This window comes from Delphinapterus leucas, unplaced genomic scaffold (assembly GCF_059928025.1).
Source record: "Delphinapterus leucas isolate spDelLeu-1000000601 "Yukka" unplaced genomic scaffold, BTC_Dleu_Yukka2 spDelLeu_asBTCV2_sq25, whole genome shotgun sequence".
Classification (NCBI taxonomy): Eukaryota; Metazoa; Chordata; class Mammalia; order Artiodactyla; family Monodontidae; genus Delphinapterus; species Delphinapterus leucas.
The window spans coordinates 11,539,771-11,563,013 of NW_028322234.1; the positions used below are offsets into that span (position 1 = coordinate 11,539,771).

A 23,243-nucleotide genomic window follows, 5' to 3' on the forward strand; every position below is an offset into this window, starting at 1 on the left:
GTCAGATCATGCAGGGCCTTGTGGGCCACAGTGAGGACTTTGGCTTTTACTCTGAATGAGGTGGGAGCCATGAAGGATTCTAAGCAGAGGAGGGAGCTGATCTGATTCGGGTGTTCCCAGGCTCCTTCTGACCATAGAGGGGAAAACAAACTGTGAGGGGTAAGGGCGGGAGCTGGGAGACCAGGTACGATGGGGGCTGGACTGGAAATAGGCAAAGAGGAGCGGAGAAACCCGCCAGTCTTTGTTCATCTTCACGTTTCCTGCCCAGCAGCTACCAGCAGCCTGAAAGGCGAGGCAAGGACTTTAGCCTGGGAGGCTGCAGGTTGCAGCAAGGGTGACCCGGGGTGGGGCACACCAGGGCGTGATGAGCAGGGTTACACCTGGCATCTCCCGGGCCAAAGTGGCTGGACCACTTGGGAAGGTGCGTGGGCTGCTGACACACATGTGCACATGTCCATGCCAGGCTGGGAGCCACCCTCCTGTGCCCTCATGAGCCTGGGGCCCCACAGTCCAGGCCTCCCTCCTGTGGGCTCAGGATCAGTTTTCTTTCTTTTTTTTTTTTAAAGATCTTTTTTGGTGTGGACCATTTTTAAAGTCTTTATTGAATTTGTTACAATATATATTTTTAAAATTTTACTTAGTTATTTTTATTGTTTGCCGTGTTGGGTCTTTGTTGCTGTGTACAGGCTTTCTCTAGTTGTGCTGAGCGGGGGCAACTCTTCATTGCGGTGCATGGGCTTCTCATTGCGGTGGCTTCTCTTGTTGCGGAGCACGGGCTCGCGGAGCACAGGCTTCAGTAGTTGTGGCACGCGGGCTCAGGAGTTGTGGCTCACGGGCTCTAGAGCGCAGCCTCAATAGTTGTGGCCCACTGTCTTAGTCCGCGGTGTGTGGGAGTTTCCCGGACCAGGGCCCCGCCGTGTCTGGCAGGCGGATTCTTAACGACTGCACCACGAGGGAGGTCCAAATTTGTTACAATATTGCTTCTGTTTTATGTTTTGGTTTTTTGGCTGAGGCATGTGGGATCTTAGCTCCCCGACCAGGGATCGAACCCTCACCCCCTGCATTGGAAGGCGAAGTTGTAACCACTGGACCACCAGGGAAGTCCTGGGCCTCTGTTTCCTCATCTGTAAAAGGGGGGAATAATGACAGCACCCATACACAGGAATGGGAAGAGCACATGCAAAGGCCCTGAGGTAGAGCTGAGCCCTAGCATTCTTCAGCCCCAAGTTCCTAGGACCTTTTCTAACCAGGGCTAGAAGGGCCATCAGGAGGAGGCACCTGGGCATGCAAAGCCTGGGAGGTGAGCCAGAAATTGGCATATGTGGATGCTGAGTGGGGGCTGGAGAATCCGCTAAGACTGCTGCCTTGGGGCTGGTAGAGGAACCTTTGGGGAGAGATTCTAGACCACATACTGGCCGAGACATCCGCACATCCTCCCTGCACCGGAGGCGGCTGGGCCGGTCCAGCCTCCCAGACTGGCTCACTCAGGTCCCACCACCGGGTCCTGTGTCACATCTCCTAGCGCCTTGGAGCCCAACTGGACTCCTCTGCCCTCACCCCAGACTGGGGCACATCCCATGGAGACCCCTAGGTAAGCGCCTGAACATCCCTGTGCCTCAGTTTACTCATCTGTAAAATGGCGGAAAGGATAGGTCCTCCCACATATCACAACTACAGGGCCGTGCTTAATAAACGCTCGAGATTATAATTATGATGGTGATTATAGTGATTGCTAGCCAGAGGGCAGAAAGAGCAGCCCCCGGGAGGAAGTCCGAGGCCCCCAGCCTCAGTCCCGTATCCTCTCCTCCCCTGCCCGCCTCAGTTTCCCCAGGCCAGCCTCGAGAGCGCAAAGGCTGCCGGGGGACCCGCGCCCCCTCCGGCCGGCAGGGGCAGCACGGAGCGGCCCGGGGCACCCGGAAGGGCCCCGCCCCCGGCCCCGCCCAGCCCGGGCTGCCCAGAACCGGGAGGCGGCGGTGGCGGCGGCCACGGCGGGGACGGTGCGCGCGGCTGCAGCGGCGGGGCCGGCGGCTGGACGCGCGGAGCGCCATGGCGGTAGCCGAGCGCCGCGCCTTCGCGCACAAGATCAACAGGTAGTGCGGCCGCCGGGCCCCCTCCCGGGCCGCCCCCACGTGTCCGAGCCCCGCCCAGGGGCGGCCCGGCCCTCCCTCTTCTGGGCGCCCCCCATTCAAGCTCCTTCCGCCTTGGCCAGCTCCGGCCCGCTTCCTCCGGCCGGGGGCGCAGGCGTGGGGAGGTGGGGAGGGCGGGGGGGTTCCGGGCTGGGGGTCGCGGAGGGGCTGCGGGCGCGGTGGTGGCTGAGGTCTTCCCTTGGAACCGGTGGGACGCGTGGGGGCGTGCCCGGGGGGGCCTTCCTGGAGGAGGCGGCGCGGGGAAAGCGCTGCCCGGCGCCCTCCGCGCCTCCTACCCATCTCCTGGCCCCTCCCCCGGCCCCCTAGCTCCTCAAGCGTGGGAGTTGGGGGGCTTTTTCCGTCCCATTCTCTGGGCCTGGTGTGGGGCAGGGACGCATCAGGCGCCGAGATTTGGGAACAGGGATGGTGCTCCTGGCGGCCTTTGAACCCCCTCGGGAAGTTTCCCGTGATCTTCTCCCCGCGAGGGTCCCGTGCCCAGCTGTCTGGGGGGCAGGGGACAGCTGTGAATGTCCCCCCGCCCCCAGCCCTGCTTCAGGCTCTCCCAGCACCGGCTGGACGCTCTGGAGATGGATGGTGATTGAATGGAAGGAGTGGGGGCGGGGGACGGAACCAGCTGGTGGGCAGACGGGGGGAGGGGACAGGCGCCAGGCGCTGGGGGATCCATTTCCGTGGCCACTGGTGATTGTAAGAGATTGGCCAGGGAGGGGGATGTCAGACTCTCTGGGGCTGAAGAGCCTTTCACCCATTCGGGTCTTTGCCTCCAATAGTGGGTTCAGAATCTGCTGGGGTGGGGGGTGTTTCTCTCGCAGCGGGGCAGGGGTGGGGTGGGGCGGGAGGCGGGCAGGGACCTCCCCTGATCACCCCCAGGTGAAAGAGTCAGCCCTGCCCTGACGGAGACACAAGAAAATATCCCACCCTTGGGGGCAGATACAGTGGGGGAGGCAGAGGAGAAGCAGGATAAAGTAGATTATATGTTAGTGGTAAGTGGTATCAGGACATACAAGGCAGAGAAGGGAGATGGGGAATGTGAGGACTATTTTAGATCTGGGAGGCGGGTCAGGAAGGCCTGGAGGGGAAGGTGGCATTTAAACAAAGATCTGATGGAGGTGAGGGAGGGGTCCATGCCCAGACATGGGGGAAGAGCAGTCCAAACACGGGGGAAGGGCAAGTGCAAAGGCCCAGGGGCAGGAGCAGATGTTCACAGAGCATCTGAGGAAGCCAGTCAGGCTGGAGCAGAGTGAGGAGGGGGGCAGGTTGTACAGGGCTTGTGGGTTGTGCGGAGGAGTTTAACTTTTACCCTGAGTGAGGTGGGGGCCATGAAGAGTTCGGAACAGAGGAGGGACATTGTGACCTGGTGTCTGGGGCATAGTGGTTGGGCAATTTTTATGTTCTGTTATCTCTGTGTCTCTGAATCGTTCCTCTCTCTTGGACCTTTGGTGTTTCTGAGCTTGGGGAGGTTATTGCTGTTTTTTTGCCTCTCAGTCCCTATGTCCTTGGGTCCTGGCGTCCACTCAAGTGAGAAAGAGAGGCCCTGGGTTTCATCCTGGGGAATGGATACTCTATAGAGTTCAGGGTAAGAAAAGCAGAGAAAGATCCTGGGGCCCCAGTGAACCACAAGCAAACGGCTCAAGTCTTCCAGCCACCCTCTGACAAGGTCTCCTCAGCAGACTGGTGGGCACCCAGGTATCTACATGCTCAGACCTAGGCGTATATTCACCTGCTTGTTCATTCAACTGTTCAATCCACAAATGCCATAGTAATCTGAATATTAGGCAGTCCCCCAGTTTCCTAATGAACAGGTCCATTTAAAACAAAGATTTGGGGGGACAACTTAAAAATACAAACTCGGGAATTCCCTGGTGGTCCAGTGGTTAGGACTCGGCGCTTTCACTGCAGGGGCCCGGGTTCGATCGCTGGTCAGGGAACTGAGATCCTGCAAACCGCGAGGCATGGCCAAAAGGAACAACAACAAACAAACTCTTATGAATGTACACAACACGCACAAATAGTATTGTATGCAACATAATGTTCTTTTCTTTTTTTTTGACTTGTACTCTTTAAAATAAAGTCCAATCTGGAATGGTGATAAGGACCAGCACTTTTTTTTTTTTTTTGGGCTGTGTGGCTTGGCTTGGCTTGCGGGATCTTAGTTCCCCGACCAGGGATCAAACCCATGACCCCTGCAGTGGAAGCCTGGAGTCCTAACCACTGGACCGCCACGGAATTCCCATGACCAGCACTTCTAATGTGCTTATCGCATGCTGGTCCCCATCTGAGATGTCACTAATTGTCACCAGAGCCCGTTGACATCGGTATAACTATTGAAACGAAAACCCAAAGTGGTTAGGTCCCTCTCAAGGGTCTCTTGGGGGGAAGTAGCCCAAGAGTGTGTGGCTCCAGAGTTGAGAACAGTCTTGGAAACCGTGCCTCTTCCTGCCCTCTCCTATCCGCAAGGACGTCCATTCATTCTTCGCAGGCTTCTGAGAGCAGTGTCGTCATTTTGCCCCTCAGCTGTCTGATGTGGGGCAGTTTGCCGTTCTCATTTAAAGAAATGCTTTGTCGGAGGGGTGGGAGCACAACAAGACATACATTGACGAAATTCCAAAAGTACCTGTGGGATTTCCAGGAAATATCTTCCTCCCACTCCTGTCCCCAAATATATTTGCAGACGTGAGCTTAGGCATAGGTGATTATTTTTTACCTTCAAAAAAATTGTAACAGATGACATGTATACAGAAAAATACTAAGTTTAAGGAGTAATCATGAAACAAGTGCCAGGGGAAAAGTCACTTGGATCAAGACGGGCTGTCTTGGGAATTCCCTGGCTGTCCAGTGGTTAGGACTCCGTGCTTCCACTGCATGGGGCACAGGTTCAATCCCTGGTCGGGGAACTAAGATCCTGCATTATGTGTGATGCCGCCAAAAAAAAAAAAAAAAAAAAAGACGGGGGCCGTCTCTACCTTCCCAAGCCTCCCCACTCCAGCAGGCCCCCCTCAAGGTGATCTGCACTTGATTCTGCCCCTCAGGGAACAGCCATGCTGGTGGCAGCTACTGTTTCTTCCTCACTTACATTATGGTTTCTCCATCCAAGTTGGCTTCCTATCTGCAGTGGGTTGGCTTTGTCTGTTTAGAACATCTCATAAACGGAACCACACGGGATGTCAAGTCCTATGTGGCAGTGTAATGTCGGCAGCATCTGTGCCGCCGCCTGTAGTCTGGCTCATCCTTTTTCATTGCTGCGTACTATTCCCCTGCTTCTTGTGCGTTCTCCATCTTTGGTCAAGGAACTTGTGAGTTGTTTCCCTTTGAGGCTGTCATGATCAGAGATGCCATGAACATTCTCGGCCATGTATTTCCTCCTGAGTATCTACGCCTCAGCGTGGAATTGCTGGATTGGCCTATTTTCAACTCTGCCTGTAAATTTACAGATGGTTTTCCAGAGGGGTTCCCCCAGCAGTAGATGAGGGTTCCCATTGCTCCGCATCCTTGCTGGCACTCATATTATTTGCCTTTAAATTTTTCTGTCAGTCCAGGAGGGGTAGGGTGGGATATGAGGAGGAATCTCTTCATGGTTTTATATTTACTCATTTTCTTCCCTCACTCTTTACAGAAGTGGGAACACAGCATCAAGGCTTAAGCCATTCTTCTTTCTGGTTTTGTCATCCTCCTCCCCTGTGAGGGTAGTCCTCTGTTAATCTGGCCAGCCCTTGGGGGAGGTACACAGTCTCACATGAATTCCCAGTGATGCCACTGCTTCATGTTTCCCCTCTGAGCATCTCTTTAGTATCACATAGGGTTGTGGAGTTTTCACCTTAGAAGGATTTATCTCACCAATAGCTAAAACCCACCACCTGATCTTTGCAGTTTCCCTCAGTGAATGCTGAGATCCCTTCCTGAGAAAACCCACTAAATTCAGCTCAGCATTTTGCCTCCCTTTTTGAAATGTGGTCCACGGGAACATCTGAAGCAGATCTGATGTGGGAGTGAGAAAGAGAGAGGGGTTGACGATGACTCCCAGGTGCGGGTCCCAAGCATCCAAGAGAATAGGGCTGCCCTTAGTGAGACAGAGAGGATGATGGGAGGGCAGTTTACGGTCATGGGGCAGATTTGAGGATCTGTTGGTGTTTAGATGGTGTTGAAGCCTCGAGACTGGATGGGACTGCTCTTCGGAGTGGGGAGCGGGTGAGTGTGGACAGGGAAGGGGCAGGTTCTGGAGCCCCTGTTCTTGGCCCTGCTCCCCATCATGGAATGCCTAGCGCTAAAGGACTTTGACCTCCAGCTGACCAGGGTTCAATTCTGGGCACCGCTGCATTCTGCTGTGTGACCCTGGGTGCCTCACGACCCCTCTCTGAGCCTCACTCACCTTTGGTATACAAAGCAGGGTCAGAAATTCCAGTTTCCCAGGATGCTCTGTGAGGCAACGTGGTGACAGCTAGCTTTAATTGAGCACTTACTATGTGCCAGGCCCTACACTCAGAACAGCTCAATAAGTCGTGGGTGCTGTCCCGAGCCCAGAGGTCCAGAGAAAAGATGTCATTCACCCCTGCTCGCCCAGCTCCAAGTGCAGAGCTCTGTGACTCAGTAACCTGGCTCCCGTGGCCACACCGTTGTGGACCCAGCCTTCTCCCACTCTGGGGGCCTCACTCTAAGGCCCATGGCAAAATGAAGCTGGAGGCTCAGCCCTCCCCACCCCCCTCCCTGCTCTGGGGCAGCAGCTGCAGAACAGCTGGGACCAGGGCACAGACAGGTTCCCTGATACGGCATCTTTCGTAAATCACCCCCAATCCTCCTCTGTGTGCCCATGCTTCCAGAGGAAGTGGCCTGGACTTGGGGAATTTGAGGACAAATCCCTAATTTTTCCTCCCCCCAAGCATCGCCTGCCTTGCAGGATCTTAGTTCCCCAACCAGGGACTGAAGCTGTGCCCTCAGCAGTGAAAGCACGGAGTCCTAACCACTGGACCGCCAGGGAATTCCACAAATCCCTAAGTTTTAACATTCTTTGAATTTCCTACAAGCTTCTCTTCCCTTCCCCGCCTCCCCACACCTCCCGTCCAATAGAAGCAAGACTCTGAGACAGTTGACAGAGAAAAGAAATAGAATCCAGGGACAGAGAAGGAATGAGGCTGGGGTCTCAAATTGGAGGCCCCACGTTGGATCAGGGTCGTGGCCAAGTTTTGTTTGACCCACACGGATTTGAGTTCGGAGGCTCACAGGCAGGGCTGAAGCTCCTAATTATCCCCACTCCACACCTGTCTTTCCTGGGCCCACCTCACACATCCATTGCATTGGACACTTGTGGGCCACATTTGCAATCCTCAACATAGCGCTTTACGGGGCACAACTTTTTATTTTTATTTTATTTTTTTAAAATGTTTATTTATTTGGCTGCTCTGGATCTTAGTTGCAGCACGTGGGGTCTTTAGTTGCGGCATGTGGGATCTAGTTCCCTGACCAGGGATAGAACCCGGGCCCCCTGCATTGGGAGCACGGAGTCTTAGCCACCGCACCACCAGGGAAGTCCCAGGGGCACAACTTTTTATTAAGAAAATTTCCAAGCATAAGAGAAAAGAGGGAAGCAGGAGTGATTGAGGCCTGAACCCCTCAGCCATTGCCTTGCCTTCCTGATTTTAAGAGAAACTGAGGCCCAGAAAGGTTGTTCCACTGGTCCAAAGCCACACAGCTAAAAGATAAGGGGCTTCCCCCAACTGACAGTAGATTTACGCAAGTTGGACCAAGAGGGAGATTGGAAGGGATTCACTCATTCCATAAAAAAAACATGTATTGGGCTTCCCTGGTGGCACAGCGGTTGAGAGTCCGCCTGCCGATGCAGGGGCACGGGTTCGTGCCCTGGTCTGGGAAGATCCCACATGCCGCGGAGCGGCTGGGCCCATGAGCCATGGCCACTGAGCCTGCGCGTCCGGAGCCTGTGCTCCGCAACGGGAGAGGCCACAACAGTGAGAGGCCCATGTACCGCAAAAAAAAAAAAACATTTATTGCTGGGAATTCCCTGGCAGTCCGTCCAGTGGTTAGGTCTTGGCGCTTTCAGTGCCGTAGGCTGGAGTGTGATCCCTGGTCGAGGAACTAAAATTCCACAAGCCATGTGGCGCAGCCAAAAAAAAAAAAAATTTATTGAGCATCTACTATGTGTGGGATCCAGTGCTGGGGCCTCCACAGGGACAACACAGCCCTAGTCCTGTTTTCACAGAGACCCCAGGGAGCAGGGATTTCCAGGCCCAGAGAACAGAGCCCAGCCTCAGAGCCTTTGCACTCGCTGTTCCCTCTGCCTGGCACACTCTTCCCCCAGGTAACTGCATGGCTCCCTCTCCTTCCAAGCTCAGCTGAGGGAATTGAGAGCTTGGGGAATCCCTGCCCCTGTAGGGTTTGTTCGAAATTCCCGTGCTGGCCCCCTCCGCTGTGGGTCTTGCCCCTTCACCCTCATCCTCTGGGACTCTGAAGGTCAGCGTAGATGCAGGCGGCCCATGAAGGCCACGGCACTGACCTTGGTGGCTGGGTTGTGCTCTCTAAGAGTCATGCTGGCCTCTTACACACAGTCAGCCTCAGTCTCAGACTCCCTGAGAAGGTGGGTGTGTGGCATGCCCACTGAATGCCAGGCCCCCTGCTCAGCTCCACTGGTCTGTGAGAGCAGGGCAGCTACAGATGGATAAACTGAGGTTCAGAGGCAGAAGTGACTTGTCCGGCAAGGGTGGAACGGTTCTCATGTTCCTGATGAGAGGCAGAGGTCCTCCAGATGAGGAAGTAGAGGCCTCTCTCCAGACCTGGAAGCCAGTCCTGGTGGGTCAGGACTCAGAGCCCGGGGGCCAGGGGGAAGAATGACGCGCAGGAATCAGTGGCCCTCAGGCCCTGCCCAGCAGCAGCCCTCTATCTGTGCTTGCAGGAGGAAAGGGGATGATGTATGCGCCACAGCCTTGGGGCCCACACGCTGAGATCTGTGGCTCCTGAAGCCTGGGTTCTCTTGGCCCGGGGCCTGATTTATTTTCTTTCCATAGCCTGGATTTTCCTCTCATGGAATGAATTTGTCGGCTCTGAAGCCCCGGTTCCCAGGGCCCCGCTGCCCAAGTTCTCCTGCCCCCAACTGCCCCCTTCCTGTCCCCACAGGACGGTGGCTGCCGAGGTGCGGAAGCAGGTGTCCCGGGAACGCAGTGGCTCTCCCCACTCCAGCAGGCGCTGCAGCAGCTCCCTGGGGGTGAGTGTTTGGGAGCCCCCCCCCCGCTGCTGTGGGGAACCTGAGGCTGGGAGGGACCCAGCTGTGGCAGGGAAGGGGGTCCCTGTCCTGGCCCAGCACTGTCCCCATTCCTGTCCCCAGTGAGCGTGAGTGGGAGGGTGGTGGACCCCCCTCTCTGCAGGGAGCAGCCCTGTGGGTGGTCGAGGGGGGCGGAGAAGTTCAGCCTGCTGTGGCCCGCAACTCCTGCTGCCTGGACCACCCAGCTGGGGATGGTGGTCTGGGGGATGGGAGGTGCTTCTGGCTGCAGTGGGGAGGGGTGGGGCTCTCTCGCCCCAAGGCCTGAGGAGTTGTCTCTTTCTTTGCTGCAGTCCACAAACCTTTCCTTCCACCATGAGTTTCCTGCCCCTCCAGGCACAGGGTGTGATTTCCTGCCTGGAAAGAGGGTCAGGGCCGGCCAAGCTGGGGTGGGGGTGGAGTGGCTGAGGTCACTGTCCTCCAGGGCCCCTCCAGCTCCAACACCCTCCATGGCTCCCACCACCCTCTTGTTTGTTCAAGGCCAGCCCAAGTCCACACTCACCCTTCAGCCCCCCAGGGCACGGGTCACAGCCACTTTGCTCCAACTCAGGTCCCACTGACTGAAGTCATTGAGCCGCTGGACTTTGAGGATGTGCTCCTGAGCCGGCCGCCAGATGCAGAGCCTGGGCCACTCCGGGACCTGGTCGAGTTTCCAGCTGATGACCTGGAGCTGCTGCTGCAGCCCCGGGAATGCCGCACCACGGAACCTGGGATCCCCGAGGATGGGTGGGTTCAGCCCCACACCCTCCCTGTCTGTAACTCCACCTACCTCTGTGCCCCCCATAAATACCCTCTTTCAACTCTTGGCTCCACTGTGTGACCTTGGGCAAGTCCCCTGCCCTCTCTGAGCCTCTACCTCTGTATCTCTGAAACAGACAGAAGGACAGGCCCTACCTCACAGGCCACTGGAAAGATTAACACTGGGCCCTGCCTCTGTTTATTACCCTGATTGTATTTTGTGCAGAAAGCTGGATGCCCAGGTGAGGGCTGCCGTGGAGATGTACACGGAGGACTGGATCATCGCCCACAGGAGGTGGGTCTGGCTCGGGGGCAGCTGAGGGTAGAGAGGCCAGGTCTGAGCCCAGAAGAGCCCATTGTATGCTGCCGGTCCTCCTGTTTATCCACCCACCGTCCCTTTAAGGGTAGCCAGACTTCTCCGGCAGAGCGCTGGGAGGGTGGGGGGCCTTGCAGGCATCATCTGGACCTTGGAGGTGTGTCAGCACATCCGGGAGCCCTGGGGAGCCCTCATTCCTGATACCCACCAAGCCCCGCCTCCTCCTAGGTACCAGCACCTGAGTGCAGCATACAGCCCCATCACCCTAGAGACGCAGCGAGAGAGGCAGAAGGGCCTCACCCGCCAGGTCTTCGAGCAGGACGCTTCTGGGGATGAGAGGTCCAGCCCAGACGACTCGGTGAGGAAGCCCTGGGCAGGGGTCACTATAAGCATATGTACATGCATGCATGGGCTGCGGCCCCAGCTCTCAAATGCGTATGATGGGAAATGACCCAAACAGCCTTGAACCCAAAAGGAAATGTATCAGCCCTGTAAGTGAAAAGTTAAGGGTAACAATTATAAGCATTTATTAAGGGCTTAGTGTGTACTAAATGTTTTATACTTGTCCTTATCTTTCATCCTGTGAGATCGGGCAACACCCATTTTACAGATAAAGACAGAAGTTCCCTGGTGGTCTAGTGGTTAGGATTCGGAGCTTTCACTGCTATGGCCTGGGTTCAATCCCTGGTTGAGCCTTGAGCCTGTATTTTGTCAACCAATATTTATTGAGTGTCTACTTTTACCAGTAATAATCATGTCAAGAATTATTGTTTCCTTGTTACTATTTATAAATGTAGATGGGGAAACTGAGGCCCTTAGGGTTGGGATCAGAGACCCAGGGTCACAGAGCTGAGCTGGGATTTGAACCAAGGTAGTCTGCTTCTGACCATAGCTGAGTCTGGGAGGTCAGGCAGGGTCCTGGGCCATTGACAGCCCCAGTGAGAACTCTCCCTCCCCTGGCAACAGTGAGCAGAGTCCCAGGGAAGGCTCTCATTGGCCCAACCCAGGCATAACCTGACCTTGGAGCCAATCCCTGGGGTTGGTACCTGTTTTGTTCTGATTGGCCAGACAAGGGTCATGTGATACCCAGACTGGGAAGTAACCTCCCCACAATAGTAAAGGAGGGGGCTTCCCCAGACAGAAGGTTCTAGAAAGAGAGTCAGCAGAGCCCTCAGGTGACCCTTGTAGTGGTGACCCCAGCCCCTGGCCCTCAGCTTCCCCATCTATGGGTTGGGCATGAGGACAGTCTCACCTGAGTAGGATGGAGATGCATTCAGCTGGCACTCAGCGCTTGCCCATTCTCTACTGCTGGCAGGATGACCCCCGGCACTCCTCAGGCTCCCCAGACGACACCCCACGGAGCAGTGGTGCCTCTGGCATCTTCGACCTGAGGAACTTGGCAGCCGACTCATTGCTGCCCTCACTGCTGGAGCGCGCGGCCCCGGAGGATGTGGACCGGCGCAATGAGGCCCTGCGGCGGCAGCACCGGTCCCGTGCCCTGCTCACCCTCTACCCGGCGCCCGACGAGGTGGGTGCCCACTAGCCTGCACAGGCCCTGAGGTCAATACACATCCAACTGACATGTATCACAGTATATGATCCCAGCAAGATTTCCTGGGTGCCTACTGTATACCCTGCAATGTATACTTTAATTCAATGGCTTCTATTGGGTGCCTACTATATACCCCTATATTTTTCCACCCAGCATTTATTGGGCACCTACTTTATACTGCTATATTTACTCAACCAATATTTATTGTAAGCCTACTGTATAGTCTTTCTTTAATCAAACAGCATATAATCAACCAATATTTATTGGGACCTACCGTGTACCCTATTTTTTATTTGATGACTTATTATATATACCCCTATATCCATTCAGCATTTATTGGGCACCTACTGTGTACCCTATATTTTTATTCAATGACCTTTATTTATTATACATACCCTTATATTTATCCACCCAGCATTTATTGGGCATTTACCGTATATTCATATTTATTCAGTCAATGTTAACTGTATGCCTACTGTATAGTCTTCTATTTAATTAAACAGCATTTGAGCAACTAATGTTTATCGAGCACCTACCATGTGTACCTATATTTATCCAACTAACTTTTATTAGGCACCTAGTATATACATCTGTGTTTTAATTCAGCCATTTATTGAATGCTTGCTGTATACCCCAATATTTTATTCAACTAGTACTTATTGGGTGTCTAGTACACGTCTCTATATATGTCCAGTCAGCATTAATCAAATACTTTCTGTATATGTCTATTCAACCACTTTTTAGTAGGTACCTACTACATACCTCTGTGTTGATCCAACCAAGATGTTTGAGTGCCAGTTATATAGCAGGCACTGGGGATACAGCCACGAACAAGATAGAGCCAGTCTTTGCTCTCTGAGTTCACAGCCTAGGGGAGGAGAGATACCAGGAAATGACAACCCAGAATAGTACCATGAAGAGGTGTGTGTCATTGTCCCTCACATGGCCCACAATGTCCCAGCCATGTGGCCCATTGCAGCAGGGCCTGTTGAGCATCTGGAACATCAAGTGGCTCTGAGTGAGGGAAGGCTTCCTGGAGGAAGTTCCAGCTAAGGTGCGACCTGACGATGAGCATGTATTGGCCAGGCAAGGAGGAAGGGAGAAGAAGGGCATTCCAGGTAGTGGGAACAGCATGTGCAAAGGCTCAGAGGCAGGGGACTGAAAGTTTAGTCAGCCTGCGGGTAGAGCTGGTCTCAGGCCACACATTCCAAGCCCTTCCTGGAGGATGTGTTCCCAGCTGCCCCTTCGGCTCTTGGCAGGATGAGGCCGTGGAACGCTGCAGCCGCCCGGAGCCACCCCGAGAGCACTTCGGACAGAGGATCCTGGTCAAGTGTCTGTCGCTTAAGTGAGTGTGCTGACCCGTCCCTCCCTTCAGACATGGGAGGGGACCATGTGGCTTATGGTGTGGCACACACTCGGCGCTCACTACTAGAGCTATGCCATTACCGTGTGCAGCCCTGAGACCTATGAGGACACCCGTGGGCTCTCAGGCTGGAAAATAAGACTCCCTTTTTCATTATTCAAAACCGCCAATCCTAAGCTCCAGTTGTGTGTCAGGCTCAGTTCTCAGCCCTCCATGTGTATTAACACTGACCTTCACCACAACATGCGATGTGGGTGCTGGTGGGAAACCGAGGCACAGGGTGGAAAGGTCATTGTGTCCAAGATCACGAGTTGTGAGGCCAGAGTCTGGCCCTCGCCCAGGCTGCTGCTAGGACCCAGGCTAGAGGGGGTGCTGGTGACCCTGGGCCTGGCTTCTAGCTGCCCAAGGCCCCCTCCACATCGTCCCCTGGGAGCAGCCAGCATTCGTGGGAATGGAGCTGAACAGGATGTGGCCTTGGACCTGAGCCCGGCCCTGCCCCTCCCCAACTCTCAGTTCCTGCCTGCATGGGGGCAGGAAAGGGAGGTCCCATCTGGCCTGAGGCCCGGGTGGGCCTCCTGCCTCAAGCACAGGGGCTGGGAACTGGCTCTCTGAGCTCATCCAGTCATTCAACAAACACTCATTAAGCGTCTACTGTATGCAAGGCCGTGTAACTGTGGGATGACCACACAGGGCTCTCTAGGTGGGGGATACAGCACAAACAGAGGCCAGGAGATGTCTGGAGAGAGGAAAATTGAGGCCAAGAAGTGGGCGGGACAGGGCCACGCAGGGCAGTGAGGAGCCTCAAATTTTAAGTTTTGGTTTTTTTTTATTCTTACTACCTTCTTTTTTTAAAAAATATTTATTTATTTATTTGGCTGCATCAGGTCTTAGTTGCAGCATGTGGGATCTTCTTTGCAGCATGCAGGATCTTCGTTGCGGCATGCAGGATCTTTCGTTGTGGCACACGGGTTCTTAGTTGTGGCTCACGGGTTCTAAGTTGTGGCACGCAGGCTCTCTAATGGTGGTGCGGGCTCAGTAGTTGCGGCGCGTGGGCTTAGTTGCCCCGCGGCATGTGGGATCTTAGTTCCCCGACCAGGGATCGAACCCACGTCCCCTGCATTGGAAGGCGGATTCTTAACCACTGGACCACCAGGGTAGTCCCAAATTTTAAGTTTTAAGATGTTTCCTTAGGAGGCACGTGGATGATGAGTAGAAATGAGCAGGGCAGAGTAAGACAGGGAGGCGGTTATGGGGGCTGTTTAGGTGATCGAAGATGGGACTCAGCCCAGGATGGCAGAAGCCGTAGAGAACACCTCAGGGAGCGGAGGCAGGGAGGCCCAGGAGTCGAGAATTTCAAGATGGGACTTGGGGGGAGGGATTGATGTGCCAAAAGCTGCCTCCATGCCAACCGAACAAGGGCTGTGGTTTCAGCAGGGGGGACTCTGTGTGAGTTACTTACTGAGGGAGGAAGGTGGGTGGGGGAGGTGGGGTAGGTAATCTCTTGGTGCCTTAGTTTCCCCTTTGGCAAAATGGGACAGGTCTTTCCTACAAGCCCTTGAATGGTGCTTCTCTGTGACCCAGTGGGAAACAGATGCCCCCCGCCCCCACAAAGCACCAAGGCTGGGCTGGACCTCAAGAGGGAGTGGGGTGTATGGAGGAGGGAGTGTCAAGGTCATCCTCTGCCAGAGAACCCCCGTTTACTGCAGGTTCGAGATAGAAATCGAGCCCATCTTTGGCATCTTGGCCCTGTACGACGTGCGGGAGAAGAAGAAGGTAGGAACCCCTTTCTTCCCTTTCCTCACAGCCCCCCTCCTCGCTGCAGGGTAGTGGGCTTCCTGGAAGTGGTGGCCCAGCTGCCTCTTGTGCCCCCAGATCTCGGAGAACTTCTACTTTGACCTGAACTCAGACTCCATGAAGGGGCTACTGCGGGCCCATGGCACCCATCCTGCCATCTCCACCCTGGCCCGCTCTGCCATCTTCTCCGTGACCTATCCCTCGCCCGACATCTTCTTGGTCATCAAGGTACCCACTGGGGCTGGCAAGGGGGTGATAATGGTGAAGGCTGCAGGCGAGGTCCCCACTCTCATGAAAGAAGACAGACATGTCACTAAGAAGGGTGATCAGGGCTGTCGTGGGGGAAGTACAGGCAGCTGGGTGAGAGCCCAGAGGAAGCTTCTGACCCAACCCAGGTGGGGAGAAATCACCAAGGGCTTCCTTGGAGAGGTTACAGCTCAGCCGACACCCATGAGTGGGCAGCCTGGGGAGAAATGGCATCCCGGCACATGTGGGTGGATGTTTAAAATTTTTTTTAGTTGAGAGTTTTTCAGTTTATTAGAGGAAGAAAGACCTGTTTGGGATTTTCTTTTTCCAGGAGTGAGTTCAAATTTCCTTCTCCAAAACATTCAATTAGGTTATGCTAATGACATTAATTGAACACCTTAAGGCAGGCACTGCTCCCAGTCAGTTAGGCTTCACAGGGATTCTGGTCTTTGGTCCTCACAGCAGCCCCGGGAGGTGGGAGATGACATGGTGCCCATTTTACAGTTGGGGAAACTGAGGCACAGAACTGGTAAGGAATGTGCTCAAGGTCCCATAGCCCCTGAGTGGTCAGGATTGGAGTCCAGGCTCAGAGCCATGCTTGATGTGGACTCTGTTTATACTAACAAAGAAAGATGTAAATGTGGGGGAAAAAATGGAGTCTTGGGTTTGGGGCGGGGTTTAAAAGGTGGGGAGGGTGTAGCTGGTTGCCCAGGCTGAGAGCTAGCACTCAATCCCAACGACAGTGGGAGCCATGGTTGGTGTTGGAACCGAGAGCCCTAGCTGGATGGAACGGAATGTATGGGAGGCTGTGAGGGTCGGGGAAGTTGGGTGTGGCTTGGGGAGGTCGCAGTCCCAGCAGTGCCTCACTGGCCTTGTCTGCCCCTCAGCTGGAGAAGGTGCTGCAGCAGGGGGACATCAGCGAGTGCTGCGAGCCCTACATGGTGATGAAGGAGGTGGACACAGCCAAGGTAAGCGTGGGAAGCTGGGCCGGGTAGTGAAGGGGTCCCCAGGCAGGGCAGATCCTGGATTCAGAGGGCCTGGGGCACTGAGATTGTGGGGTGTGTTTCCGGCGTCTCCCCACAGAACAAAGAGAAGCTAGAGAAGCTGCGCCTGGCGGCTGAGCAGTTCTGCACCCGTCTGGGCCGCTACCGCATGCCCTTTGCCTGGACGGCGGTGCACCTGGCCAACATTGTGAGCAGCGCGGGCCAGTCGGACCGGGACTCGGACTCGGAGGGCGGTGAGGAGGCGGGGCCGACGGGCCAGGGGCGGAGCTACCGGGGAAGGGGAGGGGCGCCCTCTGCTGGCCGGACTTGGTACCAGACCTGAGTCCGCACCGTCTCTGCCCCTCCCTGCCTCTCTCTCATTTCTGTCCCTCTCCATCACTGTCACTGTCTCCCCTAGAGCGCCGACCCACTTGGACTGACCGCCGCCGTCGGGGGCCCCAGGACCGGACGAGTAGCGGGGACGACGCCTGCAGCTTCTCCGGCTTCCGCCCAGCCACGCTAACTGTCACCAACTTCTTTAAGCAGGTGCCGTGGCTCGGGGGGCAGGGGGCTAAGGGCTACCCCCCTGTGGCTGCCCGGGCCCCGGGGACCCCAAGCCCCTCAGCCCTGGTTCACCAGGGAGGGTCCCTGCAGGAAGCTGAGCGGCTCAGTGACGAGGACCTCTTCAAGTTCCTGGCTGACATGCGGCGCCCGACATCCCTGCTGCGGCGCCTGCGGCCTGTGACCGGTGCGTGGTGCGCGCCCTAGACGAGACGTGTTACTCATACAGTCACTCAGCAAACCCACACTGAGCACGTACTGTGCCAGGCCCTGGGATCCATGATAGGCAAAGCCCCGACTTCACGGGTGGACCTTCTAATGGGGCCCAGAGATGAGAAACAGAGTAAGATAGGACTTCCCTGTGGTGGTCCAGTGGCTAAGAATCCACGCTTCCACTACAGGGGGCACGGGTTCGATCCCTGGTTGGGGAAGATCCCGCATGCCGCGGGGTGCGGCCAAAAAAAAAAAAAAGAATAAATAAGACAGATAGATAGTGGGTCACACGGGGAATGTGGTGGGCAGAGCTGATCAAATATGAGGGCAAGACATGGAAGTTGAGGCCATCTTTCAGCCTTAGCACCTGAAGGATAGAGCCACCAGAGGGTGTTGTGGGAGAGTCAGAGCCCTGATCCGAAGCCCAGAGAGGTAGGGCCTGGCTCGAGGCTCCCAGGCATGTGCAAACTGACTACCCCCTCCCCAGCCCAGCTCAAGATTGACATCTCCCCAGCCCCTGAGAACCCCCACTTCTGCCTCTCCCCGGAGCTGCTTCATGTCAAGCCCTACCCAGACCCCAGGGGTCGGCCCACCAAGGAGATTCTGGAGTTCCCCGCCCGTGAGGTCTACGCCCCCCACACCAGCTACAGGTACAGCCTCTGGGGCAGCCGTGCACTTGAATAGGGGCATTCAGGCATTGTGCAAAGTGAGATGCCCTTTCCCCGACACTCACAGACACTGGCCTGAGATGCCACTGCTCTGCTTTAATGGGGGATGGATAGGAATGAAGGGGCGTGTCCTTCCTCCACCCCTCCTCGACGGTCCGTGTCCTCTGCCTGCGTCCCTGCCTGCTTTCGTTTCTGCTCCATGGCCGGAAATGGGGCCCAGCGCCCTGGCCGACCTCAGCAGACAGGCAGCTCCTCCCTGTGCAGGGGCCGCATGGGGCATGGCAGCATCCCTCGGTGCGTGACTGGTCCTCAGTTCCACCCAGACAGGTCTCAGGCTGGGAGCGCCGCCGTGTGGAGTCTGGGAGGGAGGTGAGGTTCAGCCAAGGCGCAGGGGTCCCCATCCCGCTGCCTGGCACGCCCAACCCCCCACCAGGCACACCTCTCCTGAATATCTCTCAGCCGCTGCTGCTGTGCCATCATCTCCTGCTTCTGTCGCTGCATGTGGCCCATGAGGGCCCAGATGATGTGGCTCTGCTTGTCTGCATGGGCCTGTGGGGTCAGGACAGAAACCTCAGCTGGGGGCCTCCTCACCTCCTGTCCCTCGACCCCACCCAGACCCCCCTGCTCCCCACTGCATCTGTGTGACCTGGCAAGTCACTGCCACTCCTTGGCCTCAACTTCCCCACCTGTAAAATGGGGGTGAAACAGGAGTCCCTTTGTGGGGTTGTTATGAGCATGGATTTTTAGAGGGCATAAAACAGTGCCTGGATACATCATGGGCACTCAAGAAATTCTCTAAATAGTATGCATTTATTGAGTAACTCCCATGTGCCACCCCATACTGAGGATTTTATCTGCACTGAGTCCCTGGCTCTGCTTTGAGAAATCAGTTGTCGCCCTTATTTGCAAATAGGGAAACTGAAGCATGGGAAGGGACATGGGTTTTGCCCAGAGACACACAGAGTAGAGGCCAGGGTGCTGGAAGGCTGACCTTTGGGGGGTCTCTGGGACAAAAGGTTCAGAAATGAGGTCTGGTTGTGAATCAGGGTCTTGACTCCCCCAGGGCTGGGAACCCCTTACCTTTAAGGCCTCAAATTCTTGGCGGGCATGGCCCAGCCAAGCGCCTCTCAGCTGGACTTCCATCCGCTTCATTTTCTTCCGCAGCACCTGCTGTCCTTGGGCCACTTCCCCCAGCGCCTGGGCTGTGGCTTCTGCCTGCAGCTTGAGACCATCCTCTGCCATCTGATCAATAGATAGTGGATGTCAGTAGGATGACCTAGTGGGACTGGCCTGATTTTAACACTGGAAATCCTGTATTCCAGGAACCCCCTCAGTCCTGGGAAAACCTGACAGTTGGTCACCCTAGGCATAACTCTCCCATAGACTCCTATCCACCCCACAACACCCCAACTGCAGCGTCTACCTGCATCTCCAGTAGGCTCGCACGTAGCTCCTGGGCTGCATCCTGGCCCTGGCTGACCTCCTGCCCCAGGAGCCCCAGCGCCTGGCCATAGAGGCTCAGGCTGCGCCCGGCCTCTGTCAGCTGTGCCTCGGTGGCCCTGTACACGCCGTTGAGAGCCTGGCTCAGCTGCAGGGCCCCGTGAAAGAGCAGGGTCAGCTCCTCCTGCTGTGCCAGCTCCGAGCTGCTCATGGGGGCCACCGGGGCAGGCTGGGCCACCATTGCCAGGGCGCACAGCAGACACAGCATGAGCATGGGCATGACTGGGGGGCTGGGGGTGTGGCCACAGCAACACTGCTGCTGCCTTTTATGCCTTAACACCTCCCTTAACCTCAGGTCAATCGTTAACTGGCCAGCCGGGTGCCCCGTGTTGTGCAAGGACCTGGCGGTGGCACTAAAGTTGCATCAGGCGAATGTCCAGCCGGGCCACGCTGGCATCACGCTGGCTGGGGCTTGGGGCCAGGTGTGGGCTGGGGACGCTAGGAGAGAACAGGCCCAGGCCCCGCTGGGAGACCCTACGGCTCCTAGCCTCAGTTTCCCCTCCTGTGGATAGGCATGACAACAATAACGGCAATAACAGTGAAGCTTTTATGAGTTCCAGTGGTTTGCCCAGAGCTGTCCCACTGCTGTTATAGTAGCTGGTCTCGTAATCCTCCCATGAGCCTGTGATGCTGGAGTTTTTGTTGGCCTGGTTAAGAGCTAAGGGAGCAGGTACAGATGGCGGAGGCTCTCCCAAGGCCGCACAGCCTGACTCCAGGACCTCCACGTACCCTGGCTCAGTGCTAACTGCCATTTGTCTCCCTGGATGACTGTGGGCAAGCGCCTCTGTTTCCCTGTGAAATGGAGTGTGATGTGAGTCCCTGCCCACAGGCTGCTGGTGAGAAATAAATGAGTCATTTCACGTCGGGTGCTTAGAACAGAGCCCAACGCACCCAGAGCCAGTCAGTGCCACATTAGTGTTTGGTGCAATTATTGACATTTTTGTAATTTAGCATCATTGGTATTACAAAGGCTCAGCTGGGGAGGCTTGATGCCCCCATTAGACAGATAGGGAAACAGGCCCAGGGGGCAGTTAGGGCTTGAATGGAGTTACCCTGGGGGAGGGAGACAGAACCCTGACCCCAGCCCAGCCCTTGCCTTCAACTCCAGCCTTGGTTGCCCCACCTGAGAGACACGCCATATAATTCTAGTGGCCTCTTCTGGGGGAAGGGGTGGTCAGGCTGCTGAGCTGGGTGATGGGCAGGTCAGCCTGCGCAGGGCTCAGGCCTGGTGCTGGTTGCCTGGGCTACCTTCTCGGAAGTCTGGCCCTCAGCACCCATCTGTCTCCTGCCCTCTGCCTCACTGTGTACCCTCAGTACCCCCGAAGTCCCTCTGTTCCCGCCGTCTGCCACACCGTTCCCCCACCTGCGCTCTGAGGGTGCCCGTCTGTCCTCCATTCTCTGCCAGTCACATCTCCCGCCTGGTGCCCATACGTGTCCCTGACCCGGCTCTCAGTGCCCCAGTGGTGTGGCCACTGTCCCCCGGCTCTCTGTCCCTCTGACGTGGACATGCCCCTGCCCCCGCAGGAACCTGCTGTACGTGTACCCACACAGCCTCAACTTCAGCAGCCGCCAGGGCTCCGTGCGCAACCTCACTGTGCGAGTGCAGTACATGGCGGGCGAGGACCCCAGCCAGGCCCTGCCGGTCAGTGGCTGGGCCCAGGGGGAGGCGGGCGGGGTGTCCCCCGCCGGCCCCTCATGCCCCTGCTCCCCCAGGTCATCTTTGGCAAGTCCAGCTGCAGTGAATTCACCCGCGAGGCCTTCACACCAGTGGTCTACCATAACAAGTATGTGGGGTCGGGGTGGGGGGACTGATGGGGGTACAGTGGGGCAGGAAGGGGCGCCAGGGTCGGGGGAGGGGTGCCGTCTCCTGGAGTGCTAATGCGGGAACCCGAGGCAGAGAGCAGGGACAGTGGGGCCCAGCAGCACTGGGGAAACATGTAGCAGACGGGGCGGGGCAGGCAAGGGGGAGCCCAGCCCCCAGCAGAACCCCCAGCCGGCCCTGCCAGGTCCCCTGAATTCTACGAGGAATTTAAGCTGCGTCTTCCGGCCTGTGTGACCGAGAACCACCACCTGCTCTTCACCTTCTACCACGTCAGCTGCCAGCCCCGGCCAGGCACAGCCCTGGAGACTCCTGTGGGCTTTACTGTGAGCTCCCCTCCACCACTGCCAGCCCACACCCCCATGCCCAGCCCTCCTGCCCCCTGTCCGGCCCCATACCTGACCCCCAGCCTCTCCCCAGTGGATCCCACTGCTGCAGCACGGCCGCCTGAGGACCGGCCCCTTCTGCCTCCCTGTGTCCGTGGATCAGCCCCCGCCCAGCTACTCCGTGCTCACACCGGACGTACGTGCTCTGGACTCCCTGCCAACTAGCACCCTGTCCCCCATCAGTGCTCCCAAGGCCCCCATTCGTGCCCTGCTTTCCTTCCCACCAACACCCCTGGGAGCCTTGTCCTCCATTAGGGCCTCCAGGGCCCCTGCCTGCCTCGTCACACCCACCCCCATTATTAATCCTGTGTGATCTGCTGCCCCCGTGCATGTCCCTCCCTGTCCCCGACTAGCCCTGCCTCATTACTGCCCCCTCCCCTGCCTCTGCACTCACTGTTCCATAGTGAGATTCCACTGCCTCTCCGCTGCAGCCCCCCACTTGCAGCCCTGCTTGCCTCTCTAATCACTGTCCCTAGAGCACCCCCTCCCCATGCGAATGTTCTGTCACCCTCCCACATAGCCTTTAATTTGCACCCCGGGGACCTGGAGTCCTCCCATCATGCTATTTCCTGTTCATTCCCTCCAATAACAGTCACTCTGGGTTTCCATTCTCCCGTGAGCATCCCAGGCTTCCGGCCTGCCCGGTGGACCCCCGTAGCGCTCCCCTTCATCTGCCCCCATCTCTGGGTTGGGCGGGGCCCAGGGGCAGGGTGCCAGGTGGCTCCCTGGGGCGGGGCTGTGCTCAGGCCACAGTGTCGCAATGGCTGAGGCTGGTGGCCTGAGCCGTGGGGAGGGCCGGCCGGTGCCCACTTGGTGTGTCCCTCCCGCAGGTGGCGCTGCCGGGCATGCGCTGGGTGGATGGCCACAAGGGTGTGTTCAGCGTGGAACTCACGGCTGTGTCGTCTGTGCACCCCCAGGTAGGGGGTGGGGCCAGAGCCCAGGAGTCCGGCCCTGGGGTTGGGCAACAGTTTCCACTGACCAGGGAGGCCTGGCTTCGGGCCATTGGACACGACTTTGGTCAGCGGGGCCAGGCTCCAGGGAAGTTGCTGACTCAGGCGGGGGCAGCCGTGCCAGTGGCCGTCCTAGCTGGAGCTTTGGCCTTTGCATGGTCTCTCCTCCCCCCACCCGATCTGTCCCTTGTTATTTCTGTGATCACTCCCCATCTTTTCCTTTTCTTCTTGATCTACCGTCTTGTCCCTTTTCTCATGTATTTTCCCTTCACTGATCCCAAGCCTTGGTGTCCCAGCCTACTCAGCCTCGCACTCGATCCCCTGGGCCCTTTCTGGACTGGGGGCCCTGGCCTCGCCCTGCTCACCCCTGGTCTCCCACCAGGACCCCTACCTGGACAAATTCTTCACCCTGGTGCACGTCCTGGAGGAAGGGGCCTTTCCATTCCGGCTCAAGGATGCCGTGCTGAGCGAGAGCACCGTGGAACAGGAGCTGCGGGCCAGCCTGGTGGCCCTGCGACTCGCCAGCCCTGAACCCCTTGTCGCCTTCTCCCACCACGTACTGGACAAGCTCGTACGCCTGGTCGTGCGGCCCCCGATCATCGGCGGCCAGATCGGTGCGTGGGCACAGCCTCATACCTTAGTTTCCCCATCTGGAGAATGGGCCTTGGGTCCCCTGGTCCTGGGTGACCTCCCATAGCCCATTTATCTCTCTGGCCTCAGTTTTCCAATCTGAAAAATGGCCCCTCAGT

At 56.8% G+C, this 23,243-nt stretch overlaps 2 protein-coding genes across 6 annotated transcripts in view; one reads left to right on the forward strand and one right to left on the reverse strand.

Annotated features, from left to right (window-relative positions):
• The first annotated feature begins 1,962 nt into the window (after positions 1 to 1,962).
• DOCK6 (dedicator of cytokinesis 6) overlaps positions 1,963 to 23,243 on the forward strand; it is a 42,549-nt gene continuing 21,268 nt past the window's right edge. For 3 of the 5 annotated variants that reach the window (XM_089905449.1, XM_022557221.3, XM_089905451.1), the window contains exons 1-20: positions 1,965 to 2,090; positions 9,264 to 9,351; positions 9,956 to 10,131; positions 10,370 to 10,438; positions 10,688 to 10,817; positions 11,775 to 11,987; positions 13,271 to 13,356; positions 15,081 to 15,147; positions 15,247 to 15,396; positions 16,302 to 16,382; positions 16,498 to 16,651; positions 16,816 to 16,943; positions 17,052 to 17,145; positions 17,659 to 17,821; positions 20,864 to 20,981; positions 21,053 to 21,123; positions 21,346 to 21,484; positions 21,579 to 21,680; positions 22,375 to 22,461; positions 22,877 to 23,108. In XM_089905449.1, coding sequence (XP_089761575.1) covers positions 2,047 to 2,090; positions 9,264 to 9,351; positions 9,956 to 10,131; positions 10,370 to 10,438; positions 10,688 to 10,817; positions 11,775 to 11,987; positions 13,271 to 13,356; positions 15,081 to 15,147; positions 15,247 to 15,396; positions 16,302 to 16,382; positions 16,498 to 16,651; positions 16,816 to 16,943; positions 17,052 to 17,145; positions 17,659 to 17,821; positions 20,864 to 20,981; positions 21,053 to 21,123; positions 21,346 to 21,484; positions 21,579 to 21,680; positions 22,375 to 22,461; positions 22,877 to 23,108 — 2,392 coding nt within the window. In that variant the 5' untranslated portion in view covers positions 1,965 to 2,046. Of the gene's footprint in view, positions 2,091 to 9,263; positions 9,352 to 9,955; positions 10,132 to 10,369; positions 10,439 to 10,687; positions 10,818 to 11,774; positions 11,988 to 13,270; positions 13,357 to 15,080; positions 15,148 to 15,246; positions 15,397 to 16,301; positions 16,383 to 16,497; positions 16,652 to 16,815; positions 16,944 to 17,051; positions 17,146 to 17,658; positions 17,822 to 20,863; positions 20,982 to 21,052; positions 21,124 to 21,345; positions 21,485 to 21,578; positions 21,681 to 22,374; positions 22,462 to 22,876; positions 23,109 to 23,243 lie in introns of all 5 variants that reach the window. The other 2 variants (XR_016391500.1, XM_022557223.3) reach the window with 2 other exon arrangements.
• On the reverse strand, positions 18,125 to 19,958 carry ANGPTL8 (angiopoietin like 8). Its single transcript, XM_022557228.3, has 3 exons — positions 19,263 to 19,958; positions 18,920 to 19,081; positions 18,125 to 18,388 (listed from the first exon to the last, which is right to left on the reverse strand). Exons 1-3 carry the CDS (start codon positions 19,557 to 19,559, stop codon positions 18,170 to 18,172), a joined length of 678 nt encoding a protein of 225 aa, XP_022412936.1. The 5' UTR covers positions 19,560 to 19,958; the 3' UTR covers positions 18,125 to 18,169.